The sequence below is a fragment of the Apis florea genome, unplaced genomic scaffold (assembly GCF_048593485.1).
Source record: "Apis florea isolate Af1SG1 unplaced genomic scaffold, ASM4859348v1 contig_3496_pilon, whole genome shotgun sequence".
NCBI lineage: Eukaryota > Metazoa > Arthropoda > Insecta > Hymenoptera > Apidae > Apis > Apis florea.
The window spans coordinates 5323572-5346720 of record NW_028256773.1 but is presented as its reverse complement, the minus strand read 5'-3'; the positions used below and the strand labels follow the sequence as shown (position 1 = coordinate 5346720).

General features: G+C 24.3%; 5 protein-coding genes across 11 annotated transcripts; 3 read left to right on the top strand and 2 right to left on the bottom strand.

The window, feature by feature from the left end:
• Positions 1-858: 858 nt before the first annotated feature.
• On the bottom strand, positions 859-10574 carry LOC100870934 (RNA-binding protein 42). 4 transcript variants are annotated; one of them, XR_015293690.1, is made up of 7 exons: positions 10366-10530; positions 10151-10238; positions 9834-10075; positions 9351-9728; positions 9075-9269; positions 1040-1289; positions 859-960 (listed from the first exon to the last, which is right to left on the bottom strand). XR_015293690.1 is itself a non-coding variant. In XM_086913335.1 (6 exons), the coding sequence occupies exons 3-6, from the start codon at positions 9919-9921 to the stop codon at positions 1165-1167; spliced, it is 786 nt and encodes a 261-aa protein (XP_086769461.1). In that variant the 5' UTR covers positions 9922-10075; positions 10151-10238; positions 10366-10541; the 3' UTR covers positions 859-1164. The 4 variants fall into 4 exon arrangements, 2 of the variants coding, with proteins under 2 accessions (XP_086769461.1, XP_012349742.2); XR_015293689.1 differs by lacking the exon at positions 10151-10238 and having other exon boundaries at positions 10366-10562; XM_086913335.1 differs by having other exon boundaries at positions 859-1289; positions 10366-10541.
• Positions 5683-9328, top strand: LOC100871522 (uncharacterized). Its single transcript, XM_086913337.1, has 4 exons — positions 5683-5863; positions 7714-8098; positions 8186-8412; positions 8511-9328. Exons 2-4 carry the CDS (start codon positions 7881-7883, stop codon positions 8669-8671), a joined length of 606 nt encoding a protein of 201 aa, XP_086769463.1. The 5' UTR covers positions 5683-5863; positions 7714-7880; the 3' UTR covers positions 8672-9328.
• EMC7 (ER membrane protein complex subunit 7) lies at positions 10545-12408 on the top strand. The gene is made up of 4 exons (XM_003690554.4): positions 10545-11015; positions 11193-11451; positions 11551-11625; positions 11774-12408. The coding sequence occupies exons 1-4, from the start codon at positions 10807-10809 to the stop codon at positions 11900-11902; spliced, it is 672 nt and encodes a 223-aa protein (XP_003690602.1). The 5' UTR covers positions 10545-10806; the 3' UTR covers positions 11903-12408.
• On the bottom strand, positions 12117-15901 carry Mks1 (Meckel syndrome, type 1). The gene is made up of 4 exons (XM_012494254.3): positions 15671-15901; positions 14699-15392; positions 13327-13685; positions 12117-13234 (listed from the first exon to the last, which is right to left on the bottom strand). Exons 1-4 carry the CDS (start codon positions 15745-15747, stop codon positions 12832-12834), a joined length of 1533 nt encoding a protein of 510 aa, XP_012349708.1. The 5' UTR covers positions 15748-15901; the 3' UTR covers positions 12117-12831.
• Positions 14027-22772, top strand: rho-4 (rhomboid-4). 4 transcript variants are annotated; one of them, XM_086913334.1, is made up of 6 exons: positions 14279-14382; positions 18531-18572; positions 18817-18895; positions 19021-19209; positions 19449-19771; positions 19855-22772. In XM_086913334.1, the coding sequence occupies exons 3-6, from the start codon at positions 18836-18838 to the stop codon at positions 20363-20365; spliced, it is 1083 nt and encodes a 360-aa protein (XP_086769460.1). In that variant the 5' UTR covers positions 14279-14382; positions 18531-18572; positions 18817-18835; the 3' UTR covers positions 20366-22772. The 4 variants fall into 4 exon arrangements, with proteins under 4 accessions (XP_003690601.2, XP_086769460.1, XP_086769459.1 ...); XM_012494274.3 differs by lacking the exon at positions 14279-14382 and adding an exon at positions 18023-18156 and having other exon boundaries at positions 18234-18572; XM_003690553.4 differs by lacking the exon at positions 18531-18572 and having other exon boundaries at positions 14027-14382.
• Positions 22773-23149: the final 377 nt, after the last annotated feature.

Below are 23149 nucleotides of genomic sequence, written 5' to 3'. Positions count from 1 at the left end.
AAAATTTATAATCATAAAATTAATAAGATATCTTGAATCATTTCTTGAACGTAAATTTTGCGGGACAGCATAGACAAGGAAAGCAAATAAAGAGAAGGACAGAGATAGGGTAAAAATTAAGAAATCAACGCCATCTTCAGAGTGCCGCAAATGAAATAAAGACAAGAAGAACAAATAGAAAAAGAAGGATAGAAATAGAGTAAGAATTGTTTATCAACGCCATCTATTAAGTACTTCCGGAAATATATTTTTTGACATCCAAGAGATGGCGACAATGATCAATTCTTACCTTATTTCTATCTCTTTCCCATTATTTATCCTCCTTATCTACATTTACGTTTGATTTGCGGCATTCTAAAGATGGCAGTGATTTCAATATTTTTACTTATCTCTGTCTTTCTTCCGCTATTTGTTTTCCTTCTTTATATTTATATATTTATGCTCATATTTTATATTCGGAAGATGATACCGATTTCTAATTAACTTTATTATATCGCTAATTTTTAAAATTAATTAAAAATTTTATCTACAATTATATATATTTTTTTTTTAGAAAAGTCTTACAGTCTTTTCAGATGAAACTGAAAAATTTTATTGGAAAGTTTATTACATCGTATTAAAAAAATATCTTTAGAAAACAATGTCAAGCTAACCTAACTATGCGTGTTTAATTCAATCTAATATTTTTTTCTTGAAATTTTAATCATCTAAACCGTAACGAGTCAGATAAGTAGTATAAGTCGATCGTATGGTCAGACCATATTTAAGGATTCAAAGTTTTTTTCTCGACAGTTTAAAAGTCATAATTGAAAAATGAAAACCAGTAAAACTGGCTCGTATGAAATGTATCACGAAAAATTCATATTCATATTGTAAGAATTTATTTCGATTCACTTGCACATAATTTTATATGGTGGTCAATTACGTTGTAAGATACAACGCTCGATCTCGTTTCTACTCCTGTGAAATAGAATTCTTAAAAAAATTGTCAATCAATTCGCTAGTTGTCAAATTTTCGCTAGTAAAATACATTACGTACAATTGCACATTCTCAATCTGACAATTGTGTATGAATAAAACCAACACTTCCGCGCACTCTGTGAGCGCAGAATCCAAACTAAACTGATGCATGAACAAGAAACGAAATGAAGGAGTTCCGTCACGTCACCGACCGGTCAACAAACCAATTAACGCCTGTTTTTCCTTCTCTTTTTTCCGCACCGTTTCTAAATTCCGTTGTTTCCACGAACTCTTTCGCAGCTTTATGGGTCGTGAGCCTACGTATCGTCCTGAAAGAAAACAATTTCATTAGATCAAAGTTATTCTTACGGCAGGAAGAAATATTTTTCTTCTTTCACCTTTATTTCTCTTTTCTTTTAATTAAAAAAAAAAATAAATAAATAAATAAAAATGCTCCATACATAACCTAATTTAATAATTATTGCAATTATATCTTGATTACTATACTCTGAATTTAAAATATTATTATTTTCACTCGACAATCAAACTTGTATATTGCAATCTCCACCCACTCGAGAGTCACTGCGATTATTTTTGATTGAAATTATTATTATTTTTTTTTTTTAAGAAAATTTCACCAAGCAAATTTTGTAACACTTATTTTATATAAAGTTTGAACACTTGAAATATTCATTATGAATTGTAATGAATTAATTTTATTCAAAGATTATTATAAAAATGAGGAAAAAATATATACTCAATATTTATTTAAATAGTTCAATTAATTGATTGCAATCTGTGAAGAAAATAGGCACGCTACTAAATTCGCTTAAGAATACTAGTACGTCAATCATTCTCTTTAAAATAGAAGGTAAAGCTTTGACGTACTGGTACGTCATCCAGTGAAGATGACCAGTACACCTTTGACGTATCTATACGTCATTCGTGAAGATGGCCAATACGTCATTCGTCATGATTGGTTAACCTCTCAGCTTATACTATATCGAGACTAATGGTGGATTATTTATTATTCCGATTTTCGTTCAAAATGGTAATGTGATGTAAGAATAATAAAAAAAAAAAAGAGAGATCGTTTTAAATAAAATTTTTCAAATCGCTTTCTTTCTTTCTTTTTTTTTATATAATCAAAAGTTCTAGAAATAAAATCTTTATTTCTTAATCATTTTTTACAACGTGTAACGTAATATTTAATATCGAAGAAAAATTTACAATTTCCAAATTAAATAATTTCGAGATAATTTATATAATTATTAACTGTATTTATTGGTATGGAAATTAACATTATCGTTATTAATAAAAAATAAATACTACTCGAAATAATGAAGGGAATTTATCAATTATTGAAGTTTTTTTTTTTATACGTCTCTAAATACACACCTACAGAAGGATTGGAAATACCAACCAATTATCTCTGAAATATTGTTCGAATCATCGAATTGTAGAATAATTCCTTCTCAACTTATTAAATGCTGTATATAAAAGAAAATATGGAAATATCTTTTCAATCCTTAAATGCGATTGTTTTGCTAAATTAAATTTTATATATATTTTTCGATTATTAATAAATTAATTTTAATACGTATTTATATCGTTGCCCATTTTTATATTTACGTTTTAATTTATTAAAACGATTTTCAATAATTCAAGTAAGGATTAAAATTACACGTGCAGAAGAGAAATAATGAGAATATTAAGTCACCGATCAGCTGTGCAATTTTACTCAAAGCGATTGCAAGGTTACACCTGGGACAAGGATAAAAATCGAAGTCAGACCAGGTACCTCAAACATCCACTCATATATCCGTTCAAACGGTCATCATTTCAGTGACTTACCATTTTACATAATACAAGAAGAAGAAAAAATAAATAAATAAATAAATGAATAGAAAGCAAAATAATCAATGTGTTTCATTTCCTCTCTATTTTGTATCAAATATCAAAGTTCATTCGTTGCTTTTCTATCCGTTGAAAGAATCTCTTAAAATTTTTGTTCGAAAAACGTTTCGAAGAGAATTACGAAAGAAATTCATGGAAGCAATCTTCTCATTCATTCGGTGTGTTTGAACTACTTGTTGCGTGCCTGATCAAATTCTTGCGTTACCACTGCCGCATATACCGGGTGTCTCGCTTTAACATCGAGAAACTTTTCATAAACTTTAATCGTATCGTGAAAACGAAAGTTTTAACGAGAACAATTGTCTTAAAAAAATCTCTTCTATTACGATAGAACAGTCGTTTAAAACGAAATATTTCAGAATTATTAAATAAACGAGACAAGGAGACAATTTGAATAAAAATTGTGATTAAAATATAAATTAACAATCTGAAACGAGGATATTATAAATTTAAATTTGGCTCGAACAAATTTTCTAAAATTAATTTTAATGATTCAAGTGGGATAGTGGGAAAATTAATTGATGTATAACAACGTAATAAATATTCTTATTAAAATTCTAATTATTGATGGCTCCTCTCTGTAAAAACAGAAATTAATTTCACTGATTCAATGATGTAATTCATTCAAATCATATCCGTGGATTTTTTTTTTTTTTTCGAAATTTTAATGTAAGATAACTCGTGAAAATTGCGTATATAATACAATAAAATCATACTATACAATAAAGAAATAATCTTTGCGTTAAAAGTTAAAAAAAAAAAAAAAATATATGAAATATATTTTAAAGAAATATTACTTTTTAATCTAAATACATCTAGTTATGATTTTACAATTATTTTTTATTACATAACTTCTCATTTTTTACATTATATTTAGAATTTATTATTGTCCACTTTTTTTTTAAAAAAATTATTGAAATTAATTCATATATATTGTTGAAACAGGTATTTTGATGATGATTGAGTCATCCAATAATCGGGTATTGAACACTTCCCAATTCCAAAAACATTAACGTCAAACCACCACTTACGAGGTTCGATTATAGTTCACCACTGTAAAAGTGATCAAACACAGATGTTTGAGGGGATATTGCATGTGGTATCGCTCACTGTTCTAATTTAAGTTCCCAAACCAGCCAAGTTCGGAGCTGGATATATTTGAACATTAATATTTTCTTATCATCTCATCATCGAGCGATATTACATTTTATTACAGTGTGAATGAAGAACGAGTTGCGAACAACAACAAGGAAGGAACGTGGAAACTTATAATACGTGTAATTGTGCAATATACGTGTAACATGTGTGACATCTAAACGGATCTAATGTTTCAAAATTAGATTATACATAGAAATTTATAATACTCTCTCTAATCAGAATATAAAAGTTTATAAAAGATTCTGAAATAAAAAAGTGATTCTAATTGTGATAATAATCATCTTTTTAAATAAAACAAGAAATTGAGAAATTAAGAAAACAAGAAAGACGAATTTAAAACGAAATTGAAAAAATTATATATAAAAGTGATATATAAAAGTGGTTAACAAAAGTTCGTATTAATAAAGATATTAAAGAAATTTTCCAAAAAAAAAATAATGGACAAGATAAAAAAAAAAAAGGTGATACATATCATTGATTCATTCTTATTCATAGAAACGATAACATTCAATTTATTCGGATATAGGGGAATAGTTCGGATAGCTGAATGATTCATATATTAAGAATTCGAACTGATCGTTCCACTTATTTATATTTTTTCACTCATATAATAATAATTAATCACAATAAAAATTATAATTACACCAGTATACCTCATATTTCGTTAAATACACGTGTTTCCTCTATTTCGTTATAAATCAAATAAGAAAAAAAAAAAAAAAATTTTATCACATTGTACTATATGTAATTAAATTTCACAATGTATTTCATATTGTATATTTGAAAATTTACTTTCGATGGGAACAAACAATTGCATTCAATTCGTGGAAAGCTAATGCAATGTAGAGTTTCGTGGAAAAAAAAAAAAAAAAAAAAAAAAATCTGAGCAAAAACTTGTTACTCAATTCAATAAACAGCCTAAGTTCTTCCAATGTTTCGAGCGGTTGGAGGTATCTCCCGTAATATACGAGAGAGGCTTCGGAGACAATATGTTTATTTTGTAATCGAGTCGTGGTCCCTCGGCCGGTAAAATAAATATATCCGACTGAAATATTCGCGCTATATTCACACCCACCGTGTGTGACCACCGTGAATATCGCGAATCAGAATGTGTACGGCACACTGATTCATCCATCGTGCGAAACAAAATGAGCGAGAGAGGAAGAAAGAATTTCTCGTGTACGATCGATTAATTTGGGACCAATAAGAATGGAGAGATAAAAAAAGAAAGACTAATAATAAACAATGAGAAAGATAGAGTAAAGCAAAAAAATGTCTCTTTCTCGATCGTGTATCATATTGTACAGCGTACAGTACAATGAGAAATATTCATATGATAAAATAGATGTTTCCAAATTTTACTATACTTCTTCCTAAGGATTCTTTTTATTCCGATTTTCTCTAAATTACGAATCTTTAATGAATAATATATTTATTATATTAAGAGAAAGAAAATAAAAAGAAAAACTTACGAAAAAATGAGGAGAACGACGTGAAGGCAGCGAAGAGGTAGTCAACACAATGACGATTGTGGTGACGAATGAAAAGGCGCGATGCACGATCGGTTGTCCGCCAAAGACGGCGATTCTGATTGGCTACTTCGCGATCAAGTAGGGGGAGGGGTTAAAGGGAAGAAAGGTACTGGTAGGGGTTGTTGAATGAGTACTGGGACGAGCGACGTCCCAACACACTCCGTCACAATCACCCCGACGGGTAACGGATGTTCGAACGAATCCGTATTCGCGCGCCAAACTCACGAGCGATATACGAACACCCGATTTTCTTTTAAACGAGAAATCGACTGAACGAACAGACGGCTGTGTCCACGGTAAGTTTTTTTTTTCTCTCCTCTTTTTTTGCTTATGTTTAGATATCAAAAATCAAAAGATTTTTCTTAACGAATTAACACATTCATATTAAATGGGTGAAGTTGGAGAAAATTTTTTTGAGAGAATATTTAAATTTTTAGAATCAAAGTGAATCTGTCTAAGTGGATGAATTTACTTTGTAATTGGGAAAATTTTCTTAATTTTAGATTATAGTTTATTGGAGAAAAATATTTAGAATTAATCTTTTTTTGTGAAAGAAAAAGATTTGTGTAGATAAGATTCGAATATAATATTGAACAAAATTATGTATTGCGATTTATATTTAATGTATATATAATTTAATTATTATACACTTTTTTATACAAGTAATTCTTTTTCATCATTTAAAATTTAATTTCTTTTCTTTTGTTTTAATCTAAAATTTAGACACTTTGTTGAAATTTGAAATAAAAATTAATTATAAATTTTTTAATTTAAAATGAATTTAATTGATAAAAAATAAAGCTAAAATTTATGAAATAATTTCTTACATGATCGTGAAATTAAAACATGAAAAAGAAATATATTTTTAATATATAAAAATTTGTCATTATTAGAGCTAAGATTAATTGAGATAATTACAAGAAAAATTCTGTATCCTGTATTAATTAAACTTAATATTTTGTAACAGGTCTTTTAAAGAGCGAAAATTACAGAGCAAATTAAATTAAAATTAATATTAATTAAATTAAAGAAATTAATATTAAAGAGCATAGTTATTCATTTCCATTTTTTAATAATAAAAATTTTCTAAACTATATTTTATGAACAATATTGTAAGAAATATTTAAAAAAAAACCAAGGTAACACATTAAAATATTAAATTTTGAATTAAAATATAAAATAGATAAAATTTTTGTTACACAAAATGAAAAATGCAAACTTAATTATTTATAAATATTTCAATTATTTTTCAGGCAAAGTTAAAAAATAAATTAAAAATTTTTTTTTTTCCTTTAAATTTCAATATTTTTCTTTTCTGAGAAAGTAACAACGTGACAGAAAATCATTAAAATATTTATATATATATATATATAATAAATGTGAAAATTTGTACAAAATATTGAAGATTAATTATTGAATTTCTCAAAATAAGTAAAATTTTAAGTATTAATATTTTTTTACTATTCATTTATCCTTTTCAATAATTTTTCATTTATGTAAATTTATTTTTTCACTTTCTTTATACGTGTATAATAACAAAAATTATTATTCTATAATTCTATATCTCTTATTATATTTATATCGAATACCAAAAAATTCATAACAATCATTTTTCTTCTATTAAAATTATCCTATATCATATTTTTCTCAATTTTGTCAATGCAAGCAAATAAATAAAGATAACAAACGAAAATAAAAATAAAAAAAAAAAAAAGTTCAAACATTTCTTAAATAAAAAGAGAGATTAGCAATCTTTTGAAAAAGATCCTTTGATCCTCCAAATCACGCGTCTTTTTCATTGTCAACGAGCGACAATGTCGCTACTCCACCTCAGTCTCATTCCATGGTCACTAAAATCGGCAACTTGGTTATTCACCGTACTAACTTTAGCAGGAATGTTGTATAAATAGTACGTAACCATTGCAGAAATGTTTCGAAAACGTAAACAGCATAACTGGATGTCGTCAAATTCGAAAATTTGTGACCAGCCTAATAACGATCCACATCCGATCGTCACAAAGGTGCCCAGACATGACGTGTTTCATGTGAACATCACCTACGTTTCGATTAAATTTATACACATTGTGTAATGTGTACTGCACACATTACATTGAAAATTTATCACATTTTTTTCAATAATTTTCAGAAAATTCGATAAAGAGAACGGCACACCGCTGTATCTACATTAATACGAATCGTTTCACGGAAGTGAAAACATTAAACGAACACGAGAAATATATCGATCGAAAAAATATATTTGAGATATAAAAAAAAAAAAAAAAAAAAAAAAAAGGAAAAAAGAAAAAGAAAAAAATGTTCGCTGCAATCGTCTCTGTCTTTATATTGAACATATTATGGATAATATGTCAAGCAGTACCATTAGTTGATTTAAAGAATGCGTTAGAGCGAAATGAATTGGATACCATAGTCACATCAGCGTGTTCTACGAATGGAAAATGTTCAGAATGGTTACCAGTGCAAGAAGTTCAAAAAGATGTTCCTATTATACCTGAAAACTTATCCATGTCGAAGTATATAATTTCTATATACTTTTTATAATTCTTTAATTTCCATATTGTTCTGTATATACTATAAAATAATGTTGTTATGGATTGTAGAATTAATATTCAACGAGAAACTTCAAACTTAGATCCAAATACAATAATAGAAGCATGGGGTGATGCTTCTGCGCCTTTAAATAAGTTTTATCAAGCTTCAACATTTGGTACCAAAATTGGAAATAGGCTATCGAAGAAGGATGTTGTTATGTCTCGTAGTTGGAGTGCCGGTGGCATGCCCTTTTCCGTTCTTTACATGAAACATGGTCCTCGTGGAAATCATGCCAGTAAGAAAATATTAAACGAGAAAGAAAATAATAATATATTATTATGTAGACATATATGTACAGATACATATGGTATATATATATATATATATGTTAAGGTACTACTCAACAACAAGAACAAGGAAAAATTGAAATTACGACACCAGCTACAATGCACTCCAATTCTCGCATTGCAGTACGTAACGGAAATACTCGAAGACAATACTCAATAATACCACAGCTTTTTATATCATATGGATGGGGTCCATTTGGCAAATGATAAGAATTCACTATTTAAAATATGACTGTTCAAAAGGAAAACTGATCTCATAATTGTGGTATACGAAATATTTAATTATTTATAATTTTAAATAAGTGTTATATTATATTTTAATACATTCATGATAAATTGCAATTCTAAATTTTAAAATATTCACAAACAATAATAATATTATCTGTAAATATTTAAGTATTTTTCAATGTCTTTAATTTATCAAAAATCTCCTTTATTTTAATTAATTATGAATAGTTATTTAAAAAATCGTTATATATTAATATGTTTATCAAAATTTCTTTTTAAAAAATCTTATTCCATTTCATTATATATAAAATTATGATTTATTCTTTTTTTTATAAAATCAATAATTGAATTATTATAATAAAAAAATTATTTATTAACTTACCATTCATTTCTTTCATTGCTTTGATGAAATCTTGCGGATCTTTGAAAGATACAAATCCAAATCCTTTTGTCTTGTTTGTTCTTTTATCTCTCACTACTTTTGCTTTTTGAAAACTCGGATATTTTCCAAAAACTCTTACTAGCATTTCGTCTGTGACATCGTTTCCTAAATCTCCGCAAAATATTCTGAAATCATCTATAATATAAAAAAAATTGTAAGATATATTTAAAAATAAATTATATAAATGAACAGTACAGATATAAATAAATAATTAACCTTCATCCCATTCAAGTAAAGAAGGATCTTCCCATATTTGTCCACCAGCCATTCGTACAATTTTTTTATTTTTTTTCCCTTTACCCTTTGGATGAGTTTCTTCTGCACTAGCATTAGCCATGATGGAACTTGCTTTTCCTTGACTAATTGCTAATTCTGCTGCAGTACTAACTCCTTTCACCTTGGGTTTCTTTTTGCTGTCATCTTCTGGGATCTTTGTATTGATAATCTGTTCAATAATTTCTGGATGAATCATTGGTGCTGATGTAGATTCATAAGTTTTTGGAGTAGCACTTAAACACGGATCCACCATATTTGGTAAATATGGATTACTTATCTGTGCAGGTGATGAATATGTTGTAATAGAAGGAACCGTACCTATATATGAAATAATATTTCATTGATAAACTGTTTATTATTTATTATTTATTATTATATATTATAAAACTTTTATAATATATAAAATATTTTGTAATCATTAACCTTGTCTTGCTACTTGTTGAGGAATTAGCATTGGTGGCGGTGGAGGTGGCGGCGGTGGTGGTGGAGGTGGAGGTGGAAATCCAATCATTGGAGGAAAAGCTAAACTAGCTGCAGCAGCAGCAACAACTGGTGTTGGAAGTTCATGTTGTTCTAACTGTCTAGCTACTTGATTATATGTATTTGCACCAATAACAGGCCTGACTATTGGTGTAACTAATTGACCACCAATTTCAGCTTCAAACCTAAAAATAAGTTTAAATTTACAATTAATTAAAAAGATTTCTATTTTAGTCATAAATTTTTAATTATACAGTTACCTTTATCTAAACTTGTAATAATTTATTTGCTTTATAATAAACGAGCCACATAGTACAATTTACTATGTAAATTACAAACGATGCAATACTTTTAAAAACGTAAATGATATAATTAGTTACAAGATAAAAAGAAGTGAAGGTAAAAAAAACGATAAAATAAAAGAATAGTGCAAATAGGTTAGAAAGACTTTAATATGTTTATAACTATCTTATACCTGTTCATTTCATCTTCCATTTGACGTAATTTGTCATCCATTTTAATATTTTTATTGTTTCTGAATTCCTTCAATAATATAAATGTATATTTTTAGATTAATTGAAAATTTACAACCGAACGCACTTCAACAACATTACTTTCGATGTTTGAAGATCGAAGAATCGCTTAGTACTCATTAGTTACCTCAGTGCTACCAATACAAATTATACACAACTTTAAATAGTTTGTATCTTGTTTTGTCAAAATATATTGCTTATTTCAATATATTTAATATAATCTCTAGAATGTGTAACGAAATTTTCTGTTTTAAGAATATTAAAAATATTATTTAAAATAATTTCCGAAAATTTATTATTTAGTGAAAATTATCTATAGTTTACTATAGTGGCAATATTTAGACATTTAACATAAACTTCTTGTATGTGGAATCTTATCCAATATGATTATGTATAAAAGTCTTATTTTTATACTTTTTATTATTGTCAATATCTCCAATAAATATGTAATTGCTGAAAATGATGAAGACGCATCAACAGATTTATATGTTATCGAAGGAAAAGTTTTTCCATGGGAAAATGGAGCTCCAAGTGGCTGGCAATTAATGACCCATGTCATGGCTAATGGTGGAGAACATTATGGTTTCTTAAGGTAAATATGCGTTAAATATTTTCAGTAAAGATTAGAAATATTATTCTCTATACATAAAAAAGTAATCAATTAATCAAAGATATAGAAATAATATGAAATAATTGTTTTTTAAAACTTCATATAGGTTAGGAATATAAAAAATGTTAATATTTTTTACTTTGCATTTAACAATTATAGAGAAGATGGAACATTTATTATTTCTAATGTACCATCAGGATCATATGTAATCGAGGTTGTAAATCCAAACTGTGTTTATGAACCTATAAGAGTAGAAATTAACTCAAAAGGAAAGTTCAGGGCAAGAAAAGTTAATTTGATTCAGACATCGCAAGTAATACAAGTTCCTTATCCATTAAAAATGAGACCTCTAACACCATTTCGATATTTTCAAGTTAGAGAACAATGGAGAGTAACAGACTTTTTATTTAATCCAATGGTATAGTTATTATTTTAATTATTATTATTATTTTATAAATTTATAAAGAGAAAAAGGAATTAAAATTAACATTTATTATTTTTTTTTTAATTTTTGTAGGTTTTAATGATGATATTACCATTATTGTTAATTATGATTATACCAAAAATTATGAATGATCCTGAAACCAGAAAGGTTAGTAAATATTTCAATTATACATATAATTACATAAATTTATTATATTATATCATTATTATATAATGATAAAAAATATATATTAAAAATATATGTAAATATAATATATGTTGAATTTATATTTTAATATTATTTTTATTTTTCTTAGGAAATGGAACAATTAAATAATTTCACTAATTATAATATGCCAGAAATGTCTGAGGTAATAACATCATTTTTATCTGGTGGAGAAAAACAAAAATCAAAAGCAGTAAAAGCAGCAAAAAAAAGACAATGATTAAAAAATCTATAGGATGTATGTTTGCACTTTTACTCTAGTCTTTTAGTTAATCATATTTTAGAAAAAAGATGTCAAATTTTTCTTTCCACATTTTGAAAAATAACAGTGAATTCTAAAATGTTATTTTAGTGCATAATTAAATATACTAATATCATGTTATATAATTTTTTTATTATAGGATGTTTTTAGATGGTTATTAAAAAATAATAAATTTTAAGAAAATGAAAAAAATAAAATATATTTTCAGGAATATTAATAATTGAAACTTTTTGTTTTTTAAAGAAAATATTAATCTATAATTTTGCATATTGTTCTTGAATTATTTTGGATGTGTTTATTTATAATTATTTTATTTTTTCTTTATGTAATATTAAAAATATCTAGAAAGAAATAATTTAAATATTAAATATAGTAAATGTAACATAGTTAAAAATGTAATAGTTAAAAAAAAACATTATATCAATCAATATTTGACAGAATATATTTATAGTTTAACAAATAAATATTCCAAAATTGCATTTATATTATTATTCTATTGATAAAAAATTAAAAACTTGATATTTGTCTAAAATCTATATATTCAATAGAATAATTTAAGTAAAGTAATCATAAATCTTTTCATGAACAGATTATTAATTAAAAAATATTTAATAATAGTTAATTTATATTATTGTTTATATTGTCATGTTGTTTAGATTTTGATTTGTCAAAAATAAATTTAATTTATTATTAAAAAAATAGAAGTACATAATATATAAAAAAAAATAAAGATAGTATTAAAGAATTTTATTAAAATATTTTAATTATTATTTTATAAATTATTATTTTAATAAAATCTATTATTACTATTTATAATATATCACAGATTATTTTTTCTATTTAAATATAATTTTTTTTATAGTTATTGCTTATTTAAGTTTAAATAATTAAATATTTAAATTTCGAATTTGTAACATACGTTCTCTGGCTGCTTTAAATTGTTCAAAAATATTGTCTATATTAGACATAAATTTATCTGTACTCAGTTTTTGAAAATAATCTAAGTAATCATTATTTTTAATCGAATTATGAGTTTGATGAATGATATTCATTTTTAATTTTATATAACCACTTGATGTAACATTTAATTGTGATTTATTTAATATTTTATCTTCATGTCCTTTGGGAATACTACAGAAAGTTATGTCTTCTAATTCATAAGTACCACCTGTGAAAAATCTTCTAAGAGAATTAATAATACTTCCTGATGGTCGCCAAGTAGGAATATTAAATTTATATAAACCAGGTAGCACAGGCAAAGGTATAGCTGCATAACCTTCTGTACGATATCTGAAATTTTTAATTATTGAATTAAATTTAAATTTTTTTTACTATTTTTATTTAAATATAAATATAAAAATATTTATATTTAATTGATTTACCTAAACCAACTATCAAGTGATGTAACTGATAATAAGAATCGAGGCCAAGATGATAGAAGATTATTCATTTCAAGCTCAGCAGTTGATTGAAATTCTAATGATATTTCTGAAGCATAACTAAAATATGCTGAATTATTCTTTAAATTACATCTTTGAGTTCTTCCAAATAAACTATCACTTTGATTTGTACTCCAATGTTCTGGTAAATAAACATGGTAAGAAATACAAAGCCCATCAAAAAAGAAATTATGAGCTGATAAAATATCTAATTTTATAAAATATTTATATACATTTGGTAATACTAATTGCATGCCTCGAAATATTTCTGCTTCTTTGTGCATCAGTTGTTCTTTAATTTCCTATAAAATATAAAAATTAAAATAATATTTAATAATTTTATACATATTATAGTCATAGACATGTTAAAGATTAAACTAAATAAGTAACTGAATACTTCAATTATAATATTTTTAGCATCAAATATATTTTTAATTAATAATTTTATCAGTAAAAAAAATTTTATATATATAACATAAAAATATAAAAAATAGATTATATGATCGATTCGTAATACTACGAAATTGTATAAAAGTTACTTTTCCGTTTAAATGACAGTATTGCTCCATCATATATGTATAAACAGAAAGAGATATATAAGTGAGTTTGTGTATATATGTAGGCAGCAGATAAGTGTAAACGTGTTCAAGCAGCTATTCAGTGCCATAGAATTCAGTCGGATTTCAGACCACACCGGTTTAATATATTTTATCATTCTCATATATTAGATGTATTCTAAATAACTGATAAATCTTGATTACACTATAATAACATGGTCGAAAATACACAATTAAATATGAAAATAATCACATCCTATGAATGTATTCTTCTAACCAAGTGCAAAATAAAACAATTAAAATCAGTTTCGTGAAACACATCGTAAACACATGTTTAATTATGAAAGATTATTAATAATAGTGACAACTTTTTGTTAAATTTAAGAATTATGTTTTATCCACAAAGAATGATGAGACAAATTTCTGAAATCTCCTATGTTGGGTATGTATATATATGTATATATTTCGTTATATTTTATTAATAAGATTGCGTAATATATGAATAATTTCCCATAAAAGTAATTTTAAAAAATTAGTTAATTAAATTTTAAATTAGTATATAATTTAATTGTAACTATTTGATGAGCAACTTAAAAAAGAAATTAAAAATATGGTAACATTTATATATTTTTTATTTGAAATATATTAAAAAAATGAAAATGTATTTAAATATACAATGCAAAAAGATGGAAATATTCTTATACTGATTTATAACAAGAATTTAAATATGCATTTTATAATATAATATACATGCTTACTCGTTGCATTTCGCTTTGTTGTTGTTGTAATTCCAACGATGACTGTTTCTCGGAAACATGTTCGAGCCAATAATTAAATTGAATTCCACTGGAATTCGTGATAATATAATAATAATCGTCCGTAAAATCAGGATTTACTGTTAAAAGTTTGTGCAATCGATCATACGTAATAACAAATAACACTATTTCCGTATCCTCATCAGAACTTGTTAAGATTTTATCTTGTTGAGATAAGTCAACCATGACATACATCGTAGAACTATCCATATAAAGATAGTGATTCGTTCGAATCCTAGTTTCATCAGGTACATTATCTATAACCATTTTATTGTATCTTTCAGAAAAAGGTTTGCGATTTTGCAAAACCGGTAATGCAGTTTGATTTCTGATCGCTAGTTTTGTCTTATAAGGTTTCGTTAATAAGTCATCATTTAAATAATAAGAATCATTTTGCGTATAGGTATAAAGTCGAGAACCTTCAATATTTTTTTCTTTGATTTCTTGATAATATGCTTTTTGAGATTCAGTCAGACAATTTGTCTCTTTGCTATAAAAACTCACTTCGAACGGACTAAATACTTTTTCTTGCCAGTTAAAAATACGATCTTCTTCTTCAAGAAAATTCGAGTCTCTGGTATCCTCTTCATTTTCTAAGAGTTCTGCAAGCAAAGGCCTTTGCTGTACGATTTTGACTCTGAAACAATAAACATACAGAAGATAAATACAATTTACGGTAGAAACAATTTCTGCCAGATGGCTGAGATCTAATTCTATCGTCATTTCGGCGGCAAAACAGTTGCGTTATTTTGCATTATAATGATTATTTCAACTGAAGCTAATTATACAGTCCAGTATATAAAAACAAACAGAAAAAGGAATAATATTACAAATTGTAATTTTTAAAATTTATCAAATTTTTTTTATTCGTTATTTATTAAATTTATTATATTATTAGAAATTTTGAAATGTTACCTTATTTTAAAGTTGCTTATAGGTTCTTTAACTTTATAATTGGCAGCTATTTTTTGCTTTCGTATTTTATTTGCCATTTTTTTTAGTATCAAATATATCGATCATTTAAATTGTTAATTCGAAAGAAAGTACATTTGAGTACTAGTCAAAAGGACTAACTGAAGAAAACTATCGCAATCGTTGCACGAATGTATTTATCGATTTTTCTGTTGCCTAGTAACAGGTGTGAGCATACACACTAAATTACACCTGTATTTTATACTTGTTTTTATATTCTTATGCATGATTATAGAAAGTTGCTTTTGACATAGAATTAAAATATAGTTATAAGATTCTTATATCCTGTTGAGTCAGCTTTTTAAAACGGTATAATAACGTAATAAAAACAGTAATATTTCATAGGCATCATTCGCAAATATAAATACATATAAATATCTGTGTAAAATATTCTGCTATTTAAAAAAAAATAATGAACTTTTATTTCTATAATTATGCTATAACTTTTATTTTTATATATTATAATATATTTTTCGTTTTATTTAATTTTTATATATAATTTATTTTAGAATCGAAGTGTTTAGCTCGAATTGATTATAATACGATATTATATCATAAATTATTCCCATAATAAAAATTAATATATTGTAAGTTATATTTCCAAAAATAAAATTATATTTTTTTTTAAATTTTTAAATTTCCTGAAATAATATTTACAATATATGATTTTGTATTGTTGTATATACATTTTAAATTACAAACTATAAAAATAATTTGTGAATTAACATTTTGTTTGTAATCTTTCATTAAAATTATGTAATATTAAATCTCTGTTTTCTCATATTCAATAATAGGTACTTAATAACTATGTTTCAAGAATATTTTATAAGATATAAAAAAAAGTGATTCGGTAAATGATTTTTCAATAGCATATTTCATTTTTTGTCATTGGGCCAAATTTTTATTTATTTAAATCTCATTGCTATCGCTAAGCGACGTCATCACATACGCATTGTATAATGTATGAAATGTATATGTATATTATATAAAAAGGATAAAATAAGAATTGACTACTAGCGCCATCTATATTATTAAAGAGACTTTTAAAAGTAAAGTAAGAATTGTAAATCAATGGTATCTCTTGAGTATTTGTAGAAAAATAATCCTAAAGAAATGTCTTTAATATACAAGAGATGACGCTAAAAGTCAATTCTATCTCTATTTTTTATTTTTTATTCTTTTTTATTACATATTTTATTTGCGGCACTCTAAAGATGACGCTGATTTCGGAATTTTGATTTTATATTTTATCTTCTCAATATTAATTGTTCTTATTTGTATTTGTTCTTGAAAATTTCTTTAAAGATTCTTAAAACATGAATAGAATAAAACTTCGATATTTATTCGATTAATTTTATTGTCTTTTTTTGTTATTTATTTATTAAAAAATTCTTAATTTTATTATTCGAATGATATATATTATGATAATTATTATTATTTGAAATAAAATGTGCAAATTTAAACTATTTCAAAACTGAATATGTTTCTGTATGTTATGTAAATAATTTTTATAATTTTTAATGATATGGATAATGTAGATAATATATAATTTTATGGATGAATAATTAAATCTTTCATGTAATTTTCGTAAAATTTTTAATTATTTTAAAATTATTTACTTATTATATTACTTTTAGAACTATTTACTTGATTACTTAAGAATTATTAAATCAATATGTTTTATACAAAATTTTATAAGTATAAGTTTAATATTTTATAAATATTCTGACGATTTTCTCATAAATACACCGAATTATATTTTATTAATTTAATATTTTTTATTATTTAATATTTTAAATATTTATCAATATTAAATATTGCATTGAACTTCATTGATATTTTATTATTGAAATCAAAATGAAGTATTGTAACTATCTAAAGTATCTAAAATATTACACAGACACAGATATTATGATTCACTAAGAAAATTGAATGAATCATCAAGTTAAATGTACACATATTCGTTAATATGCCGGTGCACGTGAATTGCAACTTTTTACTATTATATTTTTATTGTTTAAAAATAAATATTTCTATTTATATTCATCAATCTTACTCATTTGTACATTATATATATACATATATTAAGTTGTAACATATAAATTATATATATTTCAATCAAACAAAAATAATTTTATCACTAAATCGTACAACCCTTTTTTATATTAAATCAATATAAATAGATATAAAACATGATAATAATAAGTAAAAATAAAACCAAAAAGGCATGTCAACAATCGGTAACAAAATAATTATTACATTCTACCATATTACATCTTGTGGCACTTTCTATTCGTGCGATGTACTTGGTCGTTCGAGTTCACCTGTTGCGACGCTAACTACCTTCAGCTATAAAGTCTTTTCGAACGTGTCCTGTCGTAATTTGTAGCTGATAATACGGATCTGGCTTCATACTATAACTGATCAGAGTAATGGGCAATTTTATTTGAAGATAATTTAATTTATCTTGCATTGCTGATTAAAATTTATTCGATCTCGTGTACAGGTATTAAGGTCATTGGTATTTTTCAAATAAATGAAACATGCCAATATACAATTATAAATCACGCGGATATAAAATACATATTCAATTGTATATCTGTCAATCGTTCACTACGCAAGGTTTCTGTGTCAATTTTCCGGATAATCGATCTGATAAGATAAAATAAAGGTGTATCATTTGTATGAATAATGCTAAAGAAAAATTAATTACGGATCAACTCATAATGAATAAACGAAGAAACAATTTCATAGATTGTGTGTTGCACGTATATTAAGTAAATGTTACTTGTATCGTTTACAGTTTATATATTTAGCGTGCAATTTAGTGATTAATCAAATACAGGTACAATATATTTAATTCTTTGTGTATATATGTGAAATTTGTATTTTTGTTAATATTTATTTTTGTTATTAATTTTAATAAAGATAAATTACTTCACATTATTTAATTCTTTATTAGTTTATTTAGTTTTTTTTATTTGAAATAATTATAATAATATTTAGAAGCATTAAAATAACAATTTATATATAATATTGAATATTAATAGTTTTATCATATTTAAATTGTTTCATTTTATATATTACAGAGGTTTCAAATTAATTAGAATGGCAAGTAATCAAGAAGGAGAATCTGCTATAACAATACCACTGCAATATAATAATTCCGTAAGAAATTATATTTAATTTTTATATTATACTATAATTTGTCATAACCTTTGTAAATATTATTTATAATAAATCTAATAAAAAATTTGATTTTCTATATATTGCAATAATTTTAACATTTTCAGCATTGGAAAGCTATATTTGAAAAATATGATCTAGATGGGGATGGAAAAATCACATATCAGGAATTAAGAGCTATGATACGTAGTTCTTCTTATTCCAATGATATTCCAACTAGAGTTGTTCATATGATTATGCGTAAGGCAGATCTAGATGATTCAGGATATTTAGATTTTCCAGAATTTATAGCTATGGTATTTTTGCTTTTATCGTTATATTAAATTTATTATATTCTTTACAATTTATGTTTTTGTAATTATCTAAAGTATTACACAGAGACAGATATTATGATTCATTAAAAATAATATATTGTTTATATTATTGTTATATATTATTATTTATTCATATTTTCATTTATATAATTAAAAAATTATATTATATATATTATATTAATATTATTTTCAAATATTTATGATAATTTATTTTTTTGTAGATACATAGAAAAGATATGCAAGGTGTTTTTGGTCACTTGGTGCAACGATATGTACAATCTATGGTTCCACAAAGACCAACTACTTTTCAAATAGCACGGTCTAGTGATATCACTGATGGACAATATGAAGAAGAATATAGTTGTAAACCTCCAGCATTAGCAATGATAATTATTTCCATATTAGAAATTATTTTATTTTTATATGATGTAATTGTATATAAATCACCTTCTGTTGAAGGGCCAGCAGCTACATTATTTATTTATAATCCACACAAAAGATATGAAGCATGGAGATATTTAACATATATGTTTGTACATGTGGGGTGTGTATTTGTTTTTTATCATCATTAAACGTAACTATTTTTATATGATTAAGTAATTAAAGACTTTTTTTTTTTTTACATAGGGTATTTCATCTAGTAGTAAACTTACTTGTGCAAATAATGTTAGGTATTCCATTGGAAATGGTGCACAAATGGTGGAGAGTATTAATTATATATGTAGCAGGCGTTTTAGCAGGATCTCTTGGTACTTCTGTATCAGATCCTACAGTATATTTAGCAGGAGCATCAGGTGGTGTATATGCATTAATTACTGCTCACGTGGCAACCATTTTAATGAACTGGTCGCAAATGGAATTTGCTGTCTTACAATTATTAGTATTCCTTGTCGTAACGGTTGTTGACGTCAGTCAAGCGATATATAATCGTTACGTATTAGAAACCAATGACCAAGTTGGATATGTTGCTCATTTTGCTGGTGCCATTGCGGGCCTACTTGTAGGTATAAATGTACTTCGTAATCTTGAAGTTAAAACATGGGAAAAAGTTGTCTGGTGGGCCAGTATTATTACGTATACTGTACTTATGACAGCTGCTATTTTATGGAATATTTTCTATACATCTTATTACAATTAATTTTCATATATTTATTTTTTGCTAAACGTTTTCTAATGTAATAGAAATTGAAATCTTGCCACTATATAAGCAAAAGAGAGCAAAAATTTTTCTATAAAAATAGATAAATAAATAAGGTGCTAGTTTAAGCATTTGAAATAAATATTAATATATTGCATATATTGCATACTGTGATATAGAAAATCTCTATATATTGCACAGAAAAAATAAATTAATGACAATAATAAATAGTTTTACATTTGATAATATTTTATACTAATAAAGAAAAATAATATTTTCTAATTTAATTTTCTTTGAAAATATATATAATATAAAAGAACAAATATTTTTATAATAATAAATTACATAAAAAATTTAATAATCATTCAAAGATCGTACAAATATAAACGAGAAGAATATAATTCAAATAGTAATATTAACAATTCAAATGTTTAGCCATTTTTCATTAATACAAACATTTTTAAATTATATTAATTTAAACGTACAATCTTTTATTGCATATCTTATAAATACAAATATAACTATGAATTTATAATAAATATAAAACAATAATTGCAATAGAATATTTTACAGTGCAATGTTTTCAATATTTAAATACATATTAGAGTAATATTTTATTACTCATAACACTTATTTTTGAAAAAACATGTTTTATTATTAACATTATAATATACATAAAGTATTATTGATGTAAAAATACTATTATTGAAGATTTGTCTTCGAAAATAATTTTTGTTTAAGTTACTGCATTTCATTATCATGTATTTATAATTCACTATTCATGTACCTGATTTGCAAACTATTAATGCAACTAATTTGACTACATTTGCAAATGTATAAAGATTCTCATAAACTTGATATTTTAATTGTGAAATCTATAAATATTTTAGTTGCTAATAAAATAAAACTATTTATTTCAATATACATATGTTTTTAGAATAGAAGTTCGAAAAAATACAATTAATAGAAAATTAGAAAATATTAAAACTGCCTTTCAATTATAAAATCAGTTCTAAATTTCAACTAAATATAGAATTTATCGTTTTATTTTTTTAAAATTTATTAAAAATATCAATTTTAGAAAGAAAATAAAATATCAAGATATAATTTTGAACAAATTCATAATAAAATTCATAATTAATTATTAAGTATAATCCTTGTACAAAAAAAAGTATAGTTTAAAGTACAAGATGTAAAGTTCAAAATTTTTTTGAATAGTAATTATTTAAAATTTCTCTCTCTCTTTTTTTTTCTTGATAATATGTTATAATTCTAAGAGCATATTTTAGCATATCCGTGAGAGAGAAAGAGAGAAAGAGAGAGAGAGAGAGAGAGCCATGAGGTACATCATTTGAAACAGTAGAGAAACTGTATTACCATTAATTGTTTAAGAGCAATAAACTTTTAGTATTTTTAATAATCATTTAGATTTGTGTCATGCACAAGTATATGTATTATATTTTATCACTACTAATTACATTATTATGATTAATACACGCAAAAAAATTGCAAATATTCTTTATTCCTTATTTTCATCGAACAAAATATTCAATTTATTTTTTGCTTTATTTTGTATTTGTATTGTTTTGTTTTTATATTATATATTAATCGTACATATATATATTTAATAATCAAATACGCACAAAATGCAACGAAAGTATTGAATATAATGTAAATTCTTTATTTTTGTACTTTCATATGAAACAACATTTAAAATTAAATTATTTAATTTAAATTAAATAAAGAAATGTTAAATTATATATAATAAAAATAAAAAAAATAAGTTTTGTAAAAACTTGTTGCTCTTTCTCATTTTGTTTTTTTTTTTTTTTTTAAGAATACTTACGCGTTATAATTAGAGTTGAAATTATTTAAGATGATTCATCACACAAAAAAATAAATTTAATATATATTTTTTAATTATCACTGAAATATTTAAGGAGCTAATAGAATAATTTTATAAAATGTTAAAATAAAATATTAGTCATATTTTTTTTAAATATTTAAGATATTTTATCAAAATTATAAAAAAAAATGTTATCTTTCATTGGTTCCTTTATATAATAAAAAGATTTTGAAACTGAAATTAATAAAAAATAGTTTTTCATAATATTAAACAGAAATACAATTAATTTAAGAAAATCATCATAAAAAAACATAATTAATATGAATAAATATTAAATACAATTAATAGTTGTAAATTAATCTTAAGAAAAATCGAGTAAATCGTGAAGAAAACGAATAAAAATATTATTTTAACGAAGAATAAAAAAAAAATTCATTAAGGAACCTCAATTTTATTTATTAATTATATTTTTATGATTTTTCACGTGTAAATGCTTCTTATTATCTTCTTATTTTATGTATGTAAGTTTTGTAATAAATATCAAATGTTAAGTAAAAAAAATGGGTATTTTTTTTTTATAATCACAAATAATTAATAATTATCGGCATGATGTTTCGCTCATAATCAATCGGATAATTTTATTAAATCGAACTATTTTACTAAAAAATATTTTTTTCCTTTGTTTTTAGTATTTAGCATTACAAAATTCTGTAATTATTTCTTTTTTTTAATTAAAAAGAAAATTATTAATGGTAATTAATAAATTGATATTTAAAAAATTTTTATTTTGATATTTACAAAAATTAAAATTAACGTTTTTATATAATAAATTAAATAATTATTATAATTCGAAAGAAATTATTTTATACGTTATATTTCTTGTCCGAATAATCTTAAATTAATTTTCATTTAATCATTTAATCATTTATTGTTTTCAA